General features: G+C 39.8%; 1 protein-coding gene across 4 annotated transcripts in view; it reads left to right on the top strand.

Annotated features, from left to right (window-relative positions):
* LOC143208940 (nucleolysin TIAR) overlaps positions 1–16,744 on the top strand; it is a 603,751-nt gene that overhangs the window by 246,403 nt on the left and 340,604 nt on the right. For all 4 annotated transcript variants that reach the window (XM_076423942.1, XM_076423943.1, XM_076423945.1 and 1 more), the window contains one exon: positions 6,593–6,650. In XM_076423942.1, coding sequence (XP_076280057.1) covers positions 6,593–6,650 — 58 coding nt within the window. The remainder of the gene's footprint in view (positions 1–6,592; positions 6,651–16,744) is intronic.

Genomic DNA, 16,744 nt, shown 5'->3' with positions numbered 1-16,744 from the left:
GATCGTCAGTGAGTTTACCGGACAGGCCGGAAGCTAAATCGTTGAATGCCAGCCGGCGGGAAGTAGCTGTGTTTCGCGTAAATTCGTTGCGATAGAATTTCCGTGACTTATGGCGGCAGCAGGCGAGAAACGTCGGTCGTGCTGCCGCGGCTAATGGCGCCATGTGGTTCGAAAATAAGAAGATAGAAGTAAGAAAGCCGTGGAGAGACAACCCTAGGATAGCAACCCTCGGTTGCTGCAGTTGGCCGTAATGGCGTGCGACACAGGAAGAACCAGGGCCGCCCTTCGTCATGCGAAAAGTCCGAAAGGATCTCTCGCCATTAAACGTACTTATATAAGATAGTAGCCGGTGGCCAGTCGACCCAGCATCAATCACGATAATAGGACAATAAATATCTGAACGACAGGCCCTGGCCGGCCGGCCGGCCAGTTAAGGCCAAAAGTGCAGCAGCTTGCAATTTCTGCTTGACTTGCCGATGCCCATGCTCGGTAACTCAACCTACGCATCTACAATATGTAATTGGTTCCCTGCCGCCCGCTTAAACCTCGCATTACTGTGCCAATCCGTGCATTTCGTCATACAATCTCGTTGCACGTTCCTGGACAAAATAGTAGCTCGCATGTGTGCCGTCAATAATTGAAGTGGTCGATTGAAAGACAAAAGTTTTTATGTCTGGTCATCATTGTTGGAAATATTTTCAATTTTGATTAAAATTACTTGGTATAATAATTTTAACGTGAGTCAGTCTATTAATTACGGTATAGGTACATTGAATGAATTGTATACATAGTTACAATATCATTTATTATAAATTGTATGGCCTTTCAATTATACACGTGCATAGCCAAACCATGTTTGCGACGTTAATGTTCATCAAGTCCCCAGCAGTGCACGATGACGTCGCACTCGCTAGAAAATCTCCCGTTGATCGAAAACGTTAGATCCCGCGGGACACTCGGCATAAATATGATATAGGGGCGCGGTGGGCATAAACCGCGTGCGCATTAACTGTTCAAAACTACTACATATAAACTTCCTTTTCCACCGGTATAAACTATAAAAGAACGGGCTGTGGGCCGACAGTCGACTTCGCAACCCGAACTAACTATTAAAAGTTGCAAATTGCTGCAGACACACTGCGGGCCCGACGTTAGCGTACCGACCGTCTTGGGCACTCCTCCATCCTGTCCTAACTTACTTACTTACCAGACTTACTTTCTTACTTACATAGTCACTCGCTTACTTACTTATTCCTAGCCCCCGTATTCTTTACCCTTGCCTCTTTCTACGCCACAGTTTCCCCGCTTAACGTTACTTGTTCATGTTCTTCCCGCAGGATCTACCGAAACGCGCGCTCCCAACCAGATACAGGGGGAGTTCCCCTTCTTTTTTAAATAAATAAAGAGATATGATATTTTATTGTTCTTAAAATTAGTGTCGGAATAGATAGAAAAATTTAATATAAATTTAAATAAAATCATGACATTAGTGACTATAAATAAAAGCGTGGAGCGCCCACGAAGATTACGTCAATATACATAATTTAGCGTTCCACGCTTTTATTTGTGTAGTCACTAATGTCATGAGTTTATTTAAATTTATATTAAATTTTTATATCTATTCCGACACTAATTTTATAACAGAAGAAATTTTTAACTAATTGCTTAAAATTTTGAGGGAAAATATTATTAATCATTTAACTGGATTCGGTATTTTATGGAGAACCAGGAAAAAAATTATTTTCTCCTTTTTAGTGCATTTTAAAAAGTTTTTTTATATATATTATTTTCTACTTTTATTGTCATCGGAAGCAAGTGTGTATACCAGCAAAATTGGACTCTATGAGAAGAGATTTAAAATTCGATTACAAGATTTGACGCATACAATAACACGGCAGGTTAATATAAGCGTAGCAAAAAAAACAAGGATGTAGTAAGCCGTTAAAAATCTACATAATATACTTAGAATAACGAAACGAAACCCACGCCACGCGTTCGTTTTTCGCGTTCATTAAGGCCCAACTCTTTAGCGGCCTTCGTGTGAATCGGCCGCGCCGACCGTGCCCGCGACCATAAGCCGCGTTAGTTGATGTGTTCTGATCCGATTATCGACTTATGATTTTCGGCAGAGCTGAAAATGAAATATTCATTCGACGATATCAACGAAAACCGATATAAATATTATATCGTTGTTTCGCCGTATTAATCTTTCACGTAATAATATTTATGGAACCGTGGTACCGCGTTGCAACCGTGTATGCTCGATGTTTATGTGCCGCCCGGTCGCCTGGACCTTGTTTCACCATTTCAACTTTAATGTGTTTTTGATGATTTTGTATAATTCGTACCCGATTCTTTTCGATAATGTAATTTTCAATTGTTGTCGCTCGATGTTTCGCTCCGATGGAACGTTCAGATTTAATGTTAGAACTACAAAGAAATGGTTTATTGTTCCATAAAAGTAACTCGACTGTACTTTATTGATGATTTTTGTAGCTCGTGTCCAAACAAATCAGTTTATTCAATAATTTTCTATGAAAGCGCAATTTCAATAATTATAAAGTAGAAATATGTTAAATGAAATGTTTATATTCATTATTTTAAATCAAATTAAAAATAGAAAAATGAAATTGAAAATTGATCATATATGTAGTTCTGAATGAATAATATTTCACAATACTCCCAAAAAAGATAAATATAGTATGTTTACGTATTCATTTTAGGGGAAAATTGTGAAAATTCACAATTGATGCAGAAATTTCTCATTTTGCATGCAAGATTGCAGTTAAGTCTTTTCCCTGGCATTGAAGCTCGAATTAATTAATGAATAATAATTAGACAGCGGATCTTTGTGCAAAATAAAAATGTTTTACCTGAATTATAAGAAAATGGAGTGAAATAGAAATTTATTTTCTTTGTCAACATAGATAAAAGGTTGAAAATAATATAACAGAATTTTTAAATCCTTGTAATGTTTTCACTGTTTTAAATTACACCTACTTTGTCGCTGTCTAATAATAATACATGGACCACAGTTTGCTGATTTCAAGAATGCAGCAAAATCGGAGTATTATACCATGATCTATTGCGCAACTATTTCTGAAAATCGTATCGGGTAGATGTAGTAAATCCAATAGATATTTCCACAGAGTTGAAATCACCCGGCAATCGTTTCCGTTATGAAAACGTCAATAGTCCCGTAGTTAATTAAATTAACAATCGTTCGGTTCTTCGCAAACGAACAATCACGTCGTATTGTAATGACTAATAGCGGGTTTTCCCGCTGGCAAAGAGCATCGTTGTACATCGAGATCCGCGTGCTGATATAATATTAACGAGTATTAACGACGGATATTTGAGCAGCTGGTTGCGGCTTTCCATATATATTTCTAAATTGTATATCCTGTAAAGTATTCCTCGACATGCGGCGCGTTAATAATCGAACAAAGCGTCGGATCCGCCAAAAACGCTTTATCGAACGCCACAGAGTATTTTGCATCCCTTTGCGCGTTTCATTGTAATTCGGTTCAATTATCGTTCAATTATATCGGACTTGTGGCCGCGTAATTGGCTTTGTCGTGTGAGAAGGGCGCTGCAATCGATCCTGGAATTAGCAGTTTTACAGATTTTTCAAATTGAATACTGAGAAATACAGTTTAAGTCACGCTAGAAACGTGACTGTCAACAGTTTTTTGATTGTTTATCGGACTTTATCGTTCACGGGATGGAAGATGGCGCAACTGGAAATTTCATGGAGCCCGCATTTCATAATAGAAAGCTAATTTAAGCTTATTAATGTTGTAAATCACAGTGATGCATACTCCTTTTCGTAACATTCTGCGTTACTCGTAAATTTGCCGAATACGTTCGTGAAATAATTTCGGTATGTAACTGTATGAAATAACGCAAATGGCATTGCGAGGCTTCAGACGGAGGCAATTACTGAAAATCGTATTTACCGCCAGTTTAATTAGCGTCTATCCCAAAATGTTGTTCCCGGAAAAATGGACGATGTTAGTTTTGTCAGGTTTTAAGTGCTTCCTGAGGGACTTCTTAGATTAAATGATCAATCCCTAATCGATTATGCTAGTAATGCCGCCGTGATCACGAGGACAGCTAAGAAAATGAGAAATAATGATTCAATATCGGGCACACTGGTTCCGTGTACCGTATTAACACTACTGATACAGTCGGTGGCGTATCACCCACTGGGCTAACACCATTCTTCCATTAAGTCTGGCTACACTTCGTATCGTGTAATAAGCTTTTACGATTTCCCCGGTTCGACTGTTATTATCCTCTTCCCTGCGTGGATCATATTTTCAATATTTCCCCAGGTAAATTACCAAAAACGTAAACAACGCCGTCGCCGTCGCGAGACATCAAAGATAACAATTTTTTCAGCGCTCTTCACATTTTTGCGAACATCAACGGGATCAGCATCAGTCTTTTTAGGAAGCTAAAATCGCTAAAATGTAATTATTACGTCGGGTAAAGAAGAAGCAATATGTGCACTTAATCCAATCGTCAAAATTATTCCATAAATATTTGGCATCTCAATAATGTGCGATTTATTTATTTATTTTTGGCAGTTGCATCTCGTTAATTACGACCACCATTTATTTATTGAAATAATTTCGATGTCGAATGTAATATTTATTACAATCTTCTCTGCAACATTCGAATTTAAATAAAATATTCACTGAACCAATATATTTGATCTCTGATAAATTCAATAATGAACGAAATTTTTAATACAATATTTTCGTTTTATAGCAGAAATAAAATATGTATTCCCAAAATTTTCAGTGCCAGCTCCATAAATCTCAATTACCTCGCAGACACCAGCGTACTTTAGAAATAATGCAGCTTGTTCGGCGAATAAGTTATTGCTCATCCTTTAAGTGCTATAGACCTGATTATACGTCCAGATCGTGATAAACTGCGAGCGCAAAGGACGTGTACACATGGTTGCTGGATTGAGCCCTGAACGTTACTTTTACAAAATATATTTCCCCGTACCAGAATCCTCCTAATAAAAATATGCTAGCAGTAACACACATCTCGGACACGTTACACTAATTCCATGCACGTTAATTAAGAAATGCACCTATTAAAACAAAATTTATATACACACGAAAATGAAGCATCGAAAATAGAAACCTCATTTTTCAATTTACCTTATCTAAACGAAACGTGATACTCCCTCTGTCGCATAATAATAGTAGCAGTTGATGAATTTAATTTGTCCCATAATATGTAATAGTAGCAAAAGAAAATAAAAATGGAACCCAACATTTATTATCAAAAAACCAGATCACATGACACAATAAATTAAAAATATTATTCCTAATTTTTATTTTGAGTGTTCAGATAGTTTCTCTCTGTCTGGATTTTTCAATAATTTCGTTAGTGCATTTAAACTTGTAGGTAGGATCCCTTGGCTGCGAAGCTTTGATTTTCCTATATGCGTGAGCTTAAAATTATTGGAGACATCGTTCTTCATTATTTCCAGCTCAACTTGCTTTTTTTCATCTTACTTTTACAATGGGTTGATATTCAACTGAAATAAAACAATTGATTTCGATCAGTGGATGAAATTAGAAAAATAGTTATAATTCGTAACAAGCAGGTTAACCTAAAAATTGAAAGATGTGTCAAAACAAATGACAGATGTCATGACGCATTAGTTTTGATTGAAGGCTCCGTAATTTACGTTCGTTTAAATATTCACTTGCTACTATTATTATGGGACAGAGGGAGTACTAAACAAAATCTATGAACAGACTGTGGATTTTCATGTAAAATAAAAATTGCAATTAATATACATTAATTAGTTTTCTTAATCATTTTGATATTTCGAATATAACAGAACAATATTTTTAATTATTGGAATATTTTTTTACTGTTTTAATTCGATATACTCACTCTTGTCACAATAAAGTGAAATCTTCAGGAGTCGTGGTTTTATAAATCAGATCAGCGAAAGATTGGGCGAAGATCGCGTGAAAAAAAGTGACTCGTAACCAGTTTGGATTAATCCACTTTTACATCTTTATCCATGCTCGCCCGGCCTCCGGTTCCTCCGAAATGACTTTTACTATCTATCGAATATCAGGGAAACGGCGAGGGGTATGGGTATGCAGGGATGCATAAAAAATCCAGTTTATGGCGTCTGTTAGGACCCTACGATATCCTGCACGTCCCATTCCCGCCTGGCGACGTCTTTTTGACGGTGATACCGCTTCCTGTCGCTGCGAACCACCAAACCGTATTCAAGAGTAAAGACTCGCTCGACCCTAAATAAACCGAATTGCGCGCCGCTAAAAAATTTAGTTGTCTAGGAAGCATAAACAGCAAAGCATCGCCGTTTCAAACGCCTCACAGAACAAATATCATTACCGCGGGAACTTACTGCCCTGAAAATTGAAATTTAGATGGAGCATACCGGAGTTGAGCTTACTGTCACCGATTATTTGCTAACTCCAATTTAATTGATCTATACGAATCACCATTTTATGAACGTTTCTTCCAATAATTTGCTATTATATTTTTAATGGACTCTTGTATTTATACTGTTTTATCATTCCAGGAGATGAAAGTTAACTGGGCGACTTCTCCGGGAAACCAACCAAAACAAGACACTAGCAGTGAGTACCTTGTAATTTCTGTTAATTTTCTTCTGTGTAATTTGACAATATTAATATATTAAATTGTGTGGTTCACTTTCCGACTCTGTATAAATATAGTATTTAAATTACCAATACGGAAACTGTTCTTCATAAAAATACAGAATATTAAAAGTAACGTAAAATTGAAGAACTGTAAAATTGAAAAAAAATGTCATCATGTGTTTATGAATATATATATATCACTGTAAAACAGTGAACATTGAAAGTTACATCGATTCAACGTTTTGAAATTATTGGGGTTATAAGAACACTTTCCAGAAAATTTTCTGTCTCACCTCTGATAAAGAATAATGTGTTGACATTTTCCCGCGTTCGTCGTAAATCATCAGGGATTAGGATTCATTAGTTCTTCTTGAAAGTACTTCTTGATCTACTAAAGCCCACGTATTTTTCACAAGACCCTTATGCAAAATCCGCTGACGTTAATCCGGAAGCTTCGGCTGAAATTGTTGAAATTGCACAGTCTATCTGCAACAATAATCGAACCTCGTTTAATCAACAATTACCAACTTTCCAAAACCCCACAATTCCACACCCTAAACAAAGTACCCACCTCCCACTCAACGTTCTACTTATCACGAACTCCATAACTAATCCGCTCAAACATGTTCCAACCAATTTCTCCTCGCACATCAATCAACGGCGCCCAACAAACAAAGATCGGCTTTTTCCATGTGTCCATCTTGCCACGGAGAAAGCCGGAAGGTCGAGCACGTGTGCCTCTCCATTCCACATGCACGGTGAGCGATGCACGCGTGTGTGCGTGTTTGAAATTCAGTGAGGGGCAGCAGCAATATTTAACTCAGTCTGAAATTCCTCTTTTTATAGACTTGTAAAACCGTGAAAGGCACATGGGACCCGATCCTAGCAGCCTCTCTCCCACCCTTCTCCCGTGTCCTCATCCCTTGTCCCTCTTCATCCCCCTCTGGTACTTGCCCCTTCCGAAGCGGTTAGAGATGGTGGTCCTGTATCTCTGGTCGTTCTTCTCGCCGGGTTTCCCATTGCTGGACCGGGTCTCATCCTCCTCATGCTCCTCGAACCCTCCCCATACTCCTCGAGTCCTCCTTCATCCCCTTCGTCCCCTTCGCTCACCCCCGATCCTTTTTCGAAGCCGTGTGCTATATCTCCCCGCGGACAAATGCAAAACGAAACGCGAGTATATAGCATATACATAGGGTGTCATGTACCTGGTGGTACAACCGTATAGGGGTTGATTCTACTGGAAATAATCAGTGGAAAATATAAAATGACATTTCAGACTTCGTTTTCGAATTCACTGTAAACCAGTTTTCAAGATAGATTGCGATTAAGAATTTGAGGTAGCTGTGAAAAATATTAAAAAGTCTAAATCATCAGATTATTAACGATGGACGTCGGTCCGAAAGGGTTGAATTGATATAAAGTGGGACAACAAAAACGAAATAATCTAAGATATCGTTTTTAACGCGTTTAATTTCCTCGTATAAAGACAGTTGATGGAAATGCCCATTGGCTCGTCCTCCCAATGCTTCTCGAATCCTCCTTCACCCCCTTCGTCCCCTACGCTCACTCCTTTTTCGAAGCGGTGTGCTATACCTCCCCGCGGACAAATGCAAAACTAAAACGCGCACCTTCCCTGTTCTCTGTGTAAATACGGCCGGGAACTACTGCACGGTCGTTGAACGGGGTAAGCACACTTTTTCCAACCCCCCTCGCCCGCATACATATATACACGTTTATACACCCCTTCCGTTCTCTTCTTTTCCACCCCCGCGATCGCATTCCCCGTGTACGGAGAGTGGATACCTCTGTACGCGTTGCGGTTACAACTGAGACGAGGAATACCAAGGCGGCGAAGGCACACGGTTATTTTACTTTTCTGGACGGGAATGCGAGGAATCTCTGGTATATCGGTACACCTGCGCATCCTGCAACTGCGACTCTCTGATGGTCTACACGGGAACAGAGTACATATGTATATTAGACAAGTTTATTTCTGCTCGCCCGTACCTCACCCACCGCACTTTTGGAAAACCAAATCTCTGTAGTCTTGTAAGTTACGCCGACGGAAGATTTCCAAGTTTGTTCCGCCTGGTTTCTAACTCAAGACGACTGCCGAGAGAATTGCACGCTGAGTTTTCATCGTTGTGGCCGGTTGCATCGGGTTTCAGGCTGTATTGTTCGAGGCGCTTTGAGTTCGACGATTCTGCCGTTCAGTCGAGCCTCCATTTTGTTATTGAAGTTGTGTTTGACTTCGTTTGGACACTGCTGCTATCAGGTACGATTGCCAAAAACACGCGCAAGGAAGAGAATTTTATATTTGTAAGGTAGCCTAAAATGACACTGAAGTGATAAAAAAATGTTTTCGGGTCGCCAAAAATCCTTTTGGGATATATGTGGGTGTTGAAAGTATTCATGCGCCCTTTAAAACAGAATAACTTTTTTATAATTGTACTAAAAAACCTGATTTTTTATAGTCGCATTAGAAGCATTGGTTTACGAAATGATATGCGAAAAAGATTTTCCAAAATTCATAATTTACAAGGTTGCATGCAAAAATAAAAAAGGCATTTTGTAAAACTGTTTTATTTGGGCCCTTAAAGAAAATTTAAAATATATGTTTTGTAGATCTATGTTAGTTACACATATACTGAAAATTTCATCGCAATGTAACCTTGTAAATTATAATTTTTGGAAAATCTTTTTTGCATATCGTTTCGTAAACCAAAGCTTCTAATTGATTATAAAAAATCAGATCGTTTGGTAAAATTATGAAAAAGTTATTATAATAGTTTTTAAAAGGTGTACGAATACTTTCTTTGGCCTTTTGAGACTCGCTTTCAAATGTTTTTATCTTTAGAAGAGAGAGCATCATATACGTATAAATATCGTTCGAAAGATATCTGCATTTTTATAACAGGATTACCTTGCTTCCCAAAAGCCAGTATTATTTTTTTATGTAAAAATCTTTTCTTCAAGGGTGAAATCTTCTATACCTGTCGGGTTTATGTATACATAATATTCGAGTGAGCAGATTCATAATTTTACAGTTTTGTAGTTCTATAGGTACATAAGTAGACTGCAGATATTTATATCTGGAGAATAGGTTGAGTATAACATTCTCATGCTTCTGAATTGACTTAATTTATCGAATTCTTTATTTGAATATATGGTAACGAATGCATAATATCCGCCGTCTAAATGTCACTAATGCATGAGAGACACAACTGAAAATCCGATAAGGAAAGTGTTTCAATGTTTCAAGACTCATCCAAGAATAAAGATGCTTAAGGTGGAATAAGACCCAGACAACGGCTTCTATGCTTGATGAAGAAGCATCTACCTGGCGAGGGTTAATACGAGCAAAGGAATAGATTATTAAAGCAGAACTTACGAAGTCACGAGTTTCGTAATAGGAAGTCTCTACGAGACGCTAATGTATCTATCCCGACAGACTTGTTAACAAAGTTCAACTGAGCGCACGTATTCTATAAATGTTCTTCCTGTAACAATAAGTATTTGACAAACTGAACTGACGATACAATAAAAATGATTCTAGCCGAAGATACTTTCATCGCTTCTGAACAGAAATAGAACTAAAATTTTAATTCTAATACATCCTACTCCATTAACCTCTTGCCGTCTAATCAGACTCCTGACAAAGATTTCGTAACCATTATTTAAGCGAGAAAGTAATTATAGACAAGACATATAAATCTTCCTTTTTCGTCTGTGAAATTATAAAGGATGGAGAGATTCTCTTGCAGTCGTGAAGAAAATCGCGCTGCAATGAGATAATTAAAAAGACTACTTTAAGAACGCCATAAAATTCAATTGTAGCTCAATATATAATGTGTACGATTTTTCTTCGGCAAGCTATCAGCAGTTTGGCAAATACAGCGTTCCGAATCGCGCATTTACTATCCAGAGAACCGTTGATCGTATGAACGACGTCTGTACACAACCGTACCGTTCGGCAAATAGTCTTCATCATCGAATGCTGAAGCATCTATTACCTAGGAAATTACAAGGGAGCCGGAACAGAGTTACGAACGTACAACGAAAAAATGATTGTTTCGCGACAGTAAACCGGACCCTCACGATGCTGGAGTCATGTGCTCGCCTAGTCGTCCGACTCGTAAACCCTAGCATCCGTCGTAGCCGAAGAATAGCGTGTCCCAGACGTTACCGCATTAAATTCGGTCTTCGCGAAATTTCAAAACCGGTGGACTTCCGCGCGGGTAACAGTCGCATAAAACCCATGCGCTTTTATGCAGCGGCATAAACCAGCGACGTTTTAAAGTGACGGGAGGCTACTTACAAACTAATCGTTTGGCTCGGAGCTGCGACTTTCAGTCTTCTGGTCTTCTGCGTCATCTTCTAGGTCGCGTTTGGATATTTTTGTTAAGAATAAGTTGGATATTTTCGTTTCTTATACTTACTTTCTATTAGTTCAATCGTACAATATTATTTTTGAAATCAAAGTAATCGAAATTGGATGATTTCTATGTTGTTTAACATGTTTCCACTCTTGCCATGATTCCGGTCCTCCTGGTGATCCAAAATAAAAATGCGGATCTTTATGCGAAATAAAAAATGTTTGGATCGATTGCAAGACACAGGAGCCAAATAGAAAATTCTTTTTTCTTATAATTGTCTTATTAAGCTGAAATTAATACACTGATGTCCTTAAATCTTCGTAATTCGTCCACTGCTTTAAATTGCACGTGCCCATTTTTGTCATAAATGCATAAAATCCACAGTCTATTAGAAGTATCAATGTGGGTATGGTCTGAAATGGCGGCATTTTGAACTCAAATTACTACGTTAATTTTACGAATTCAAACAAATCCTTTTACACGCGTATTCTGCAACATGTATGCTTAACGGAAGTGTAGTGAGAAATCGGTTTTGCGAATATGAAAAACCTTATTGATCTTTGTAACGGGTGGTCGTTGCCGAAACACCTGGAATCAAACGTTTCGGAGGAAGGTTTGCGAAGATGGCTACGACATATCGACCGGAACATGTTTCAAGTATAAAAAGATACGGACCAGCAAGTTTCGAATGGCGGGCAGCAATCTTAGATCCGTGGACGTTTATGAGCGCTTATAATGCATGCTCGGAGAGCGGATGCGAATATTATCCGAAAGAGATAGCGCGTCGCGGGACAACTCGGGCATAATGAGAGCAGATTTCGAAGGCGCAGAGCGAATCCTTCGGACGTATTTTTATGGGCTTATGCCTTGTCGCAGTGCGCGTCATAAAGCAGAAATTTTATTTTTATCCAGAGTCCAACGATCGCGGAACCCGCGCGCTACGCTGCTGTCCGCTCTAAGGATGACGTGGTATAACTGCCTGCGTGAGCGAAACTTTTAACGCTAGAGTAAGCAACGTTTGCGCATGCTAACAATGACTACCTTGCAAATTATAATGCACGGGAACTGTTTGGGGAACTAGGGTATTTCTGTTTGCGGGGTACGAGTATTTCAAATTTCGTTTCGAACACGCCGGGAGTAGCCCAGAACCGTGCGATTCTAAGAAACAGCACGGACTCGAGGGTTCTTCTTATAAAACTGTTTTCAGATCCGAAGAATATTGTCGAGTACATCGCAATTTATAAATATGGCTTTCACATTCAAAGGTATACTACTATTCATCTGTACTTCTTATAAATTGTGCTTCGTAAACTTTCAGCAAATGAACATTGATCTCTACTTAACTCTTTTAAATATTTGTTATAAAGAAACAGGGAAGAATAGGTAGATAACTTATGAACAATGGCGTGTACATTGAAGCATAGCTGTAGCGAAAATTGCGGCTTATTATCTTATAACGTAATAATGAACGTCTTATTATTGAAAGTCTTCACAGCATTATTGAAATATTATGGAAAGGGTGAAGGAAGTTTTTTATACTTGAAATTGTAAAATATAGAAGCAAGCAGTTAAAATGAATCATTCCAAAATGCAAATACTAAAACTGATAAAATGTTACATTATTATTTGGGTGTGCACAGGTGTTGTAAATGATAGAAAAACGTTTGTATGTTTATTTAGACAACTGCAATTTTAAAGCGTAAGGTCTTAATCAACGGTTATTTAAACCCATTTCTGCACACGAATAGTGATGCATATTGTTGGGGACCTAGATTTTTTAAAATACTTCAGGGTCACGACACTCCCTTATTTTCCACGAGCTCCGAAATCACCGGAAGCACCGCAAAGACCGCGTTCCTGCGCGGTACTGGTTCGAAAGCCGAGTTAGAATCTGTGTAGCATTTTCTTCGCACGATCATCGTCGAGGTGTGCCGCTCTAGAACAGAAAGGGACAGTGTTGCGAAAGGCCGTGTGAAGACAAAGACGCAGAACATAAGCGGATTGGAGGGTGGTAGTGTAGGGTCGGATTGAGCGTGGCTGGTAGACTGCGTAATCGTGCATCGTTTTTCCTGCATTATGAATCGCGCCAGGGGATAATCGTACTAGTATTTACGGGGCTTTTCGGCACAAAGGGGTTACACCGCGAGTCTCGCTACCGTATTCTGTTTATCTCGGGCAAAGTGTTTACCGTTAAACCATAAGCCACACGCCTTTGCTGTTTATATGCATTATTGGAGCGCGCGGGGCGGGGAGGCTGTTATCGTTATTAACAAAACAGAAGCTGTCTCTCTCTTTCCCGCGTCTCTCATTTTCTCCTCCGTCGCTCTGCACCCTCTGCACCCCTAATCCATCCACTTTCGCTTCTGTTGCACTCTTTTCTCGTCCAACCGTTCCGTTTCGTTCCGTTTCCATGTTTGAGCGTGTACGCGTCTTGTCCCGACGTTTACTGCTTCGTGGACCAACCCTCTCTCTCGCTCTCTGTTTCCCTCTTTTTTTTCTCCTTTCCCTCGACATCGCTCTTAAATTTAATGACTCGCGAGAGAGCAGGAAATTTCGCGAGTCGTGTTTCTTTATTAACGCGGCTACGTGGGAATAATGTAAACGTTTTGCGACACGAAGCGACCCACCTGCTCGACGACCGCTTCTCATAGTCCCGTATAAATATTTTTCTCTGCTTCCTGTCATTAGTTCACGGTTTCGTGTCGCTCTTTTTAGACGGCCACTGGATTGTCCCTCGCGGAATAGCTATTTATACGGGGCACTTGACGCGCCCATAGAACAAGATAATTAGTCAAATTACGGAAACCGCGCGCCCCACGACATGCGTGCGACGTTTCGCGATTCTAATTTGAATTTGCTGCAACGCGCTACACTGCGTTATGATATTCACTCCTTTGGCTTGGGGAAGGAATGGGTTGGATTTCGAGATTGAAAGGATCATTAATTATCGTTTAATTTCTCGTGGAGGGATTTATTAGTATTGTGCCTGTGATTAACGGGTGAGGAATGTACTTTACTTTTTGGAGGATCGCTTTTGTTATAAAGCATAGTTATCGGAAAACGATACAAACAATCCAGCAAATAATTACCCAAAGGCACAAACCAGCATTATCCGAATGGACCATAGTCAGTGCGAAACGTCGTCCGCCTAACAGCTAAGCCGACCAATTCACGACTAAATAGATCCGTGCAGCGAACCGAATAAAATAGAACCGTTTGCGAGGATGTCAGCGTACGCGTTAATCAAGCGTAAGAAGGAGGATTAATCGAAAAGACGAGAGTAGCGCGCGCCGGTTAAATAGCCGCGATAGTAAACGAGCAAGGGTAGGCCCCCGTAGGTGTCTAGTGTCACTCGGGTCTCGCGAAATAGCCGCGTTTAACTGACGACACGATCGGCTCGATGGACCGAGAGAATAGGATCGGCTCGGTAGACAAGTGCATTGTGCATTCTCTTTGTCCTCGACGGTTGTACCGAAACCAAGCATCGCGCACACGTCCCGGCGCCGCGCCGTTCTCGTCAGCAGCAACCCTGCACACCCCGCCGGTGTAACGGTGACTCGGTGGTAGCGTTGTGCGGCGAAAGCACTGCGGATGGCATTTGTGGGTAGTGCATGGTTGACGAGGGAATCGGTAAACCTCCGAAGCGGCAGGGTATCTGCGAGATCAGACCTAGCCGAGCCGAGCCGAGCTACCATCATACATCGGCTAATAGACACGAGGATATGCGGATCCGCCCCCGAGGCTTGTGTCACTTACCTCTCAACATCGACGCTCGATATTGTCGTTCGAGAACCGCCACTTGAGATTACGCCGCTGCCAATTTATCGATTCAATTTTAGATCTACCTAGTTTCGACGTTGATCTGGGATATACTCTCATTTTAGCCTCCTCCAGTCTCATTCCGATCGGCTTCGAGCAGTCCACAATGTTCAGGGTGTCAAAAAGTTCAGGATGTTAAAAAAGTTTTCTGAAAAATTGACCTTGACCGACTCTATCAAGGTCAAATCTTTTTACGATTGTATCGTGTTCTACTCATCGAGAGGAACAAACTTCTCGAAGGAACCACCGGTCAAAAATGAACCGTTCTCTTGAAAATTGATGTTAACCCTCATCCATCCCTCGTGTCAATTCAACACAGTTTTCTCGAAATAAGTTGTACTGTTCTGTTACTTGCACGTAAATTTGTCCGAAACTTCGTGATTTTTATTTCTTTTAATGGGAAACACAACCTTAAAAATATAGATGTCAATGTTAACTCATCAGTTGTGTGAAAATGAAATGAAATGGAAAAACATCGAACAATAACTGTTTACCTTGTTATTTTATCGATTTTTTAATACTCTGTCAATTTGACACCGAGGGACAGATTCAGTTCGTGAAATGAGGGACACAGATGAGGGTTGAAATTCAAATAACACATAAACTTACTTGATTCAGAATTTCATAACGACATGTTATGAATTATATAAGAGTCCGAACGAGATTCTTGTGTGATCTACTAAGATGTTAGGTTCGACAGTATGCGATGGCCCGTGATCATGACAGTTTGATTGAATCTGTTAGTCGGAATCGGGTTGCGTCGCGCGGCTGTTACACGGAAAGTATTGCGGAAAATTTCGTTTACGCTCGCGCTGCTGGCCCACTTTTTGAACTCGCACGTGTGTTGGCTCGACCCAGGCCGTTCGATTAAACGTCCGTGATTTTTCCGTCGGCTGAACCGCTCCCTCGGTAATGCGAGATTGGACCTGCGGCGAAGGATGTCGGATGACAACGACGCTTTCCAACAACTCAATTTTAGATCTGACGAGCGATGATTCGAGCCGCGCGAGCACCCCGAATCACAGAGCTTGTTTCAACTCGAGTATGATCCTAGCAAGTCATATTGCTGCACGGAATATCCTCTTCATTTATATTCCATGCATTTCCAGATTTACTTCATCAGTCGGTAAATACAATTAAAAAGATTAGATTTGTTTCGTAATTTTTCTGACTGAGATTAAGCTTCTATAAAATATCTGTTCGTTTCAACTTAAGGAGAAAATTAAATTATTAGGTGTACAAACAAATTCGGTGCCTTTTGAGTATACTTTTGATCTTTATTTATAAAAAATAGGAATACACGAACGGAAATGGCTTGTAGAGTTACACCAAGATCCTCAACAAGTTTCTGTTGTGTTTGCCAAGGATTTTCATTCAATAATTCCCCTAATTCCTCCTTCCTGCACTTTTTTTCGGCATTCCACTGCGTTCTCCATCACTGAGATCAAAATATCCACTACGAAACCTTTGGAACCACTTCTCGTATGTTTCATCGGTTAGAGCATTTTCACGAACAAATCATTTTCGTAGCCTCAGCAGCATTTTTCTTTGACTCCAATGCAAAAAGAATAGTTTCGAATGTGCTGTTTCTTAAACGCCCTGGTGCAAGGTATTGTTTTTTGAGGTTATGTACCAATTAGCGTACATTTATGTAGTGCGTTTAGTAGGATAAGGTTGATGCTTTAAAACACCAAAGCGGCGGGAGAAAATTTTCATCTGAAATGCAATCACAATTGAATATACGTAAAGAGACCGAAATTATTTGTACACCTAATAAATAAAATTAGTTTAACCTTCTCTCTCTCTGTATGGGGTGCAAATGCACCCCGGGCTAACAAAAACGGAAATAAAAAGTTGACGAATGGAAAATTTCCA

The sequence above is a fragment of the Lasioglossum baleicum genome, chromosome 5 (assembly GCF_051020765.1).
Source record: "Lasioglossum baleicum chromosome 5, iyLasBale1, whole genome shotgun sequence".
Taxonomy (NCBI): Eukaryota; Metazoa; Arthropoda; class Insecta; order Hymenoptera; family Halictidae; genus Lasioglossum; species Lasioglossum baleicum.
Note: the sequence above shows the minus strand (reverse complement) of the source record. Positions and strands in the feature narration are given on the sequence as shown.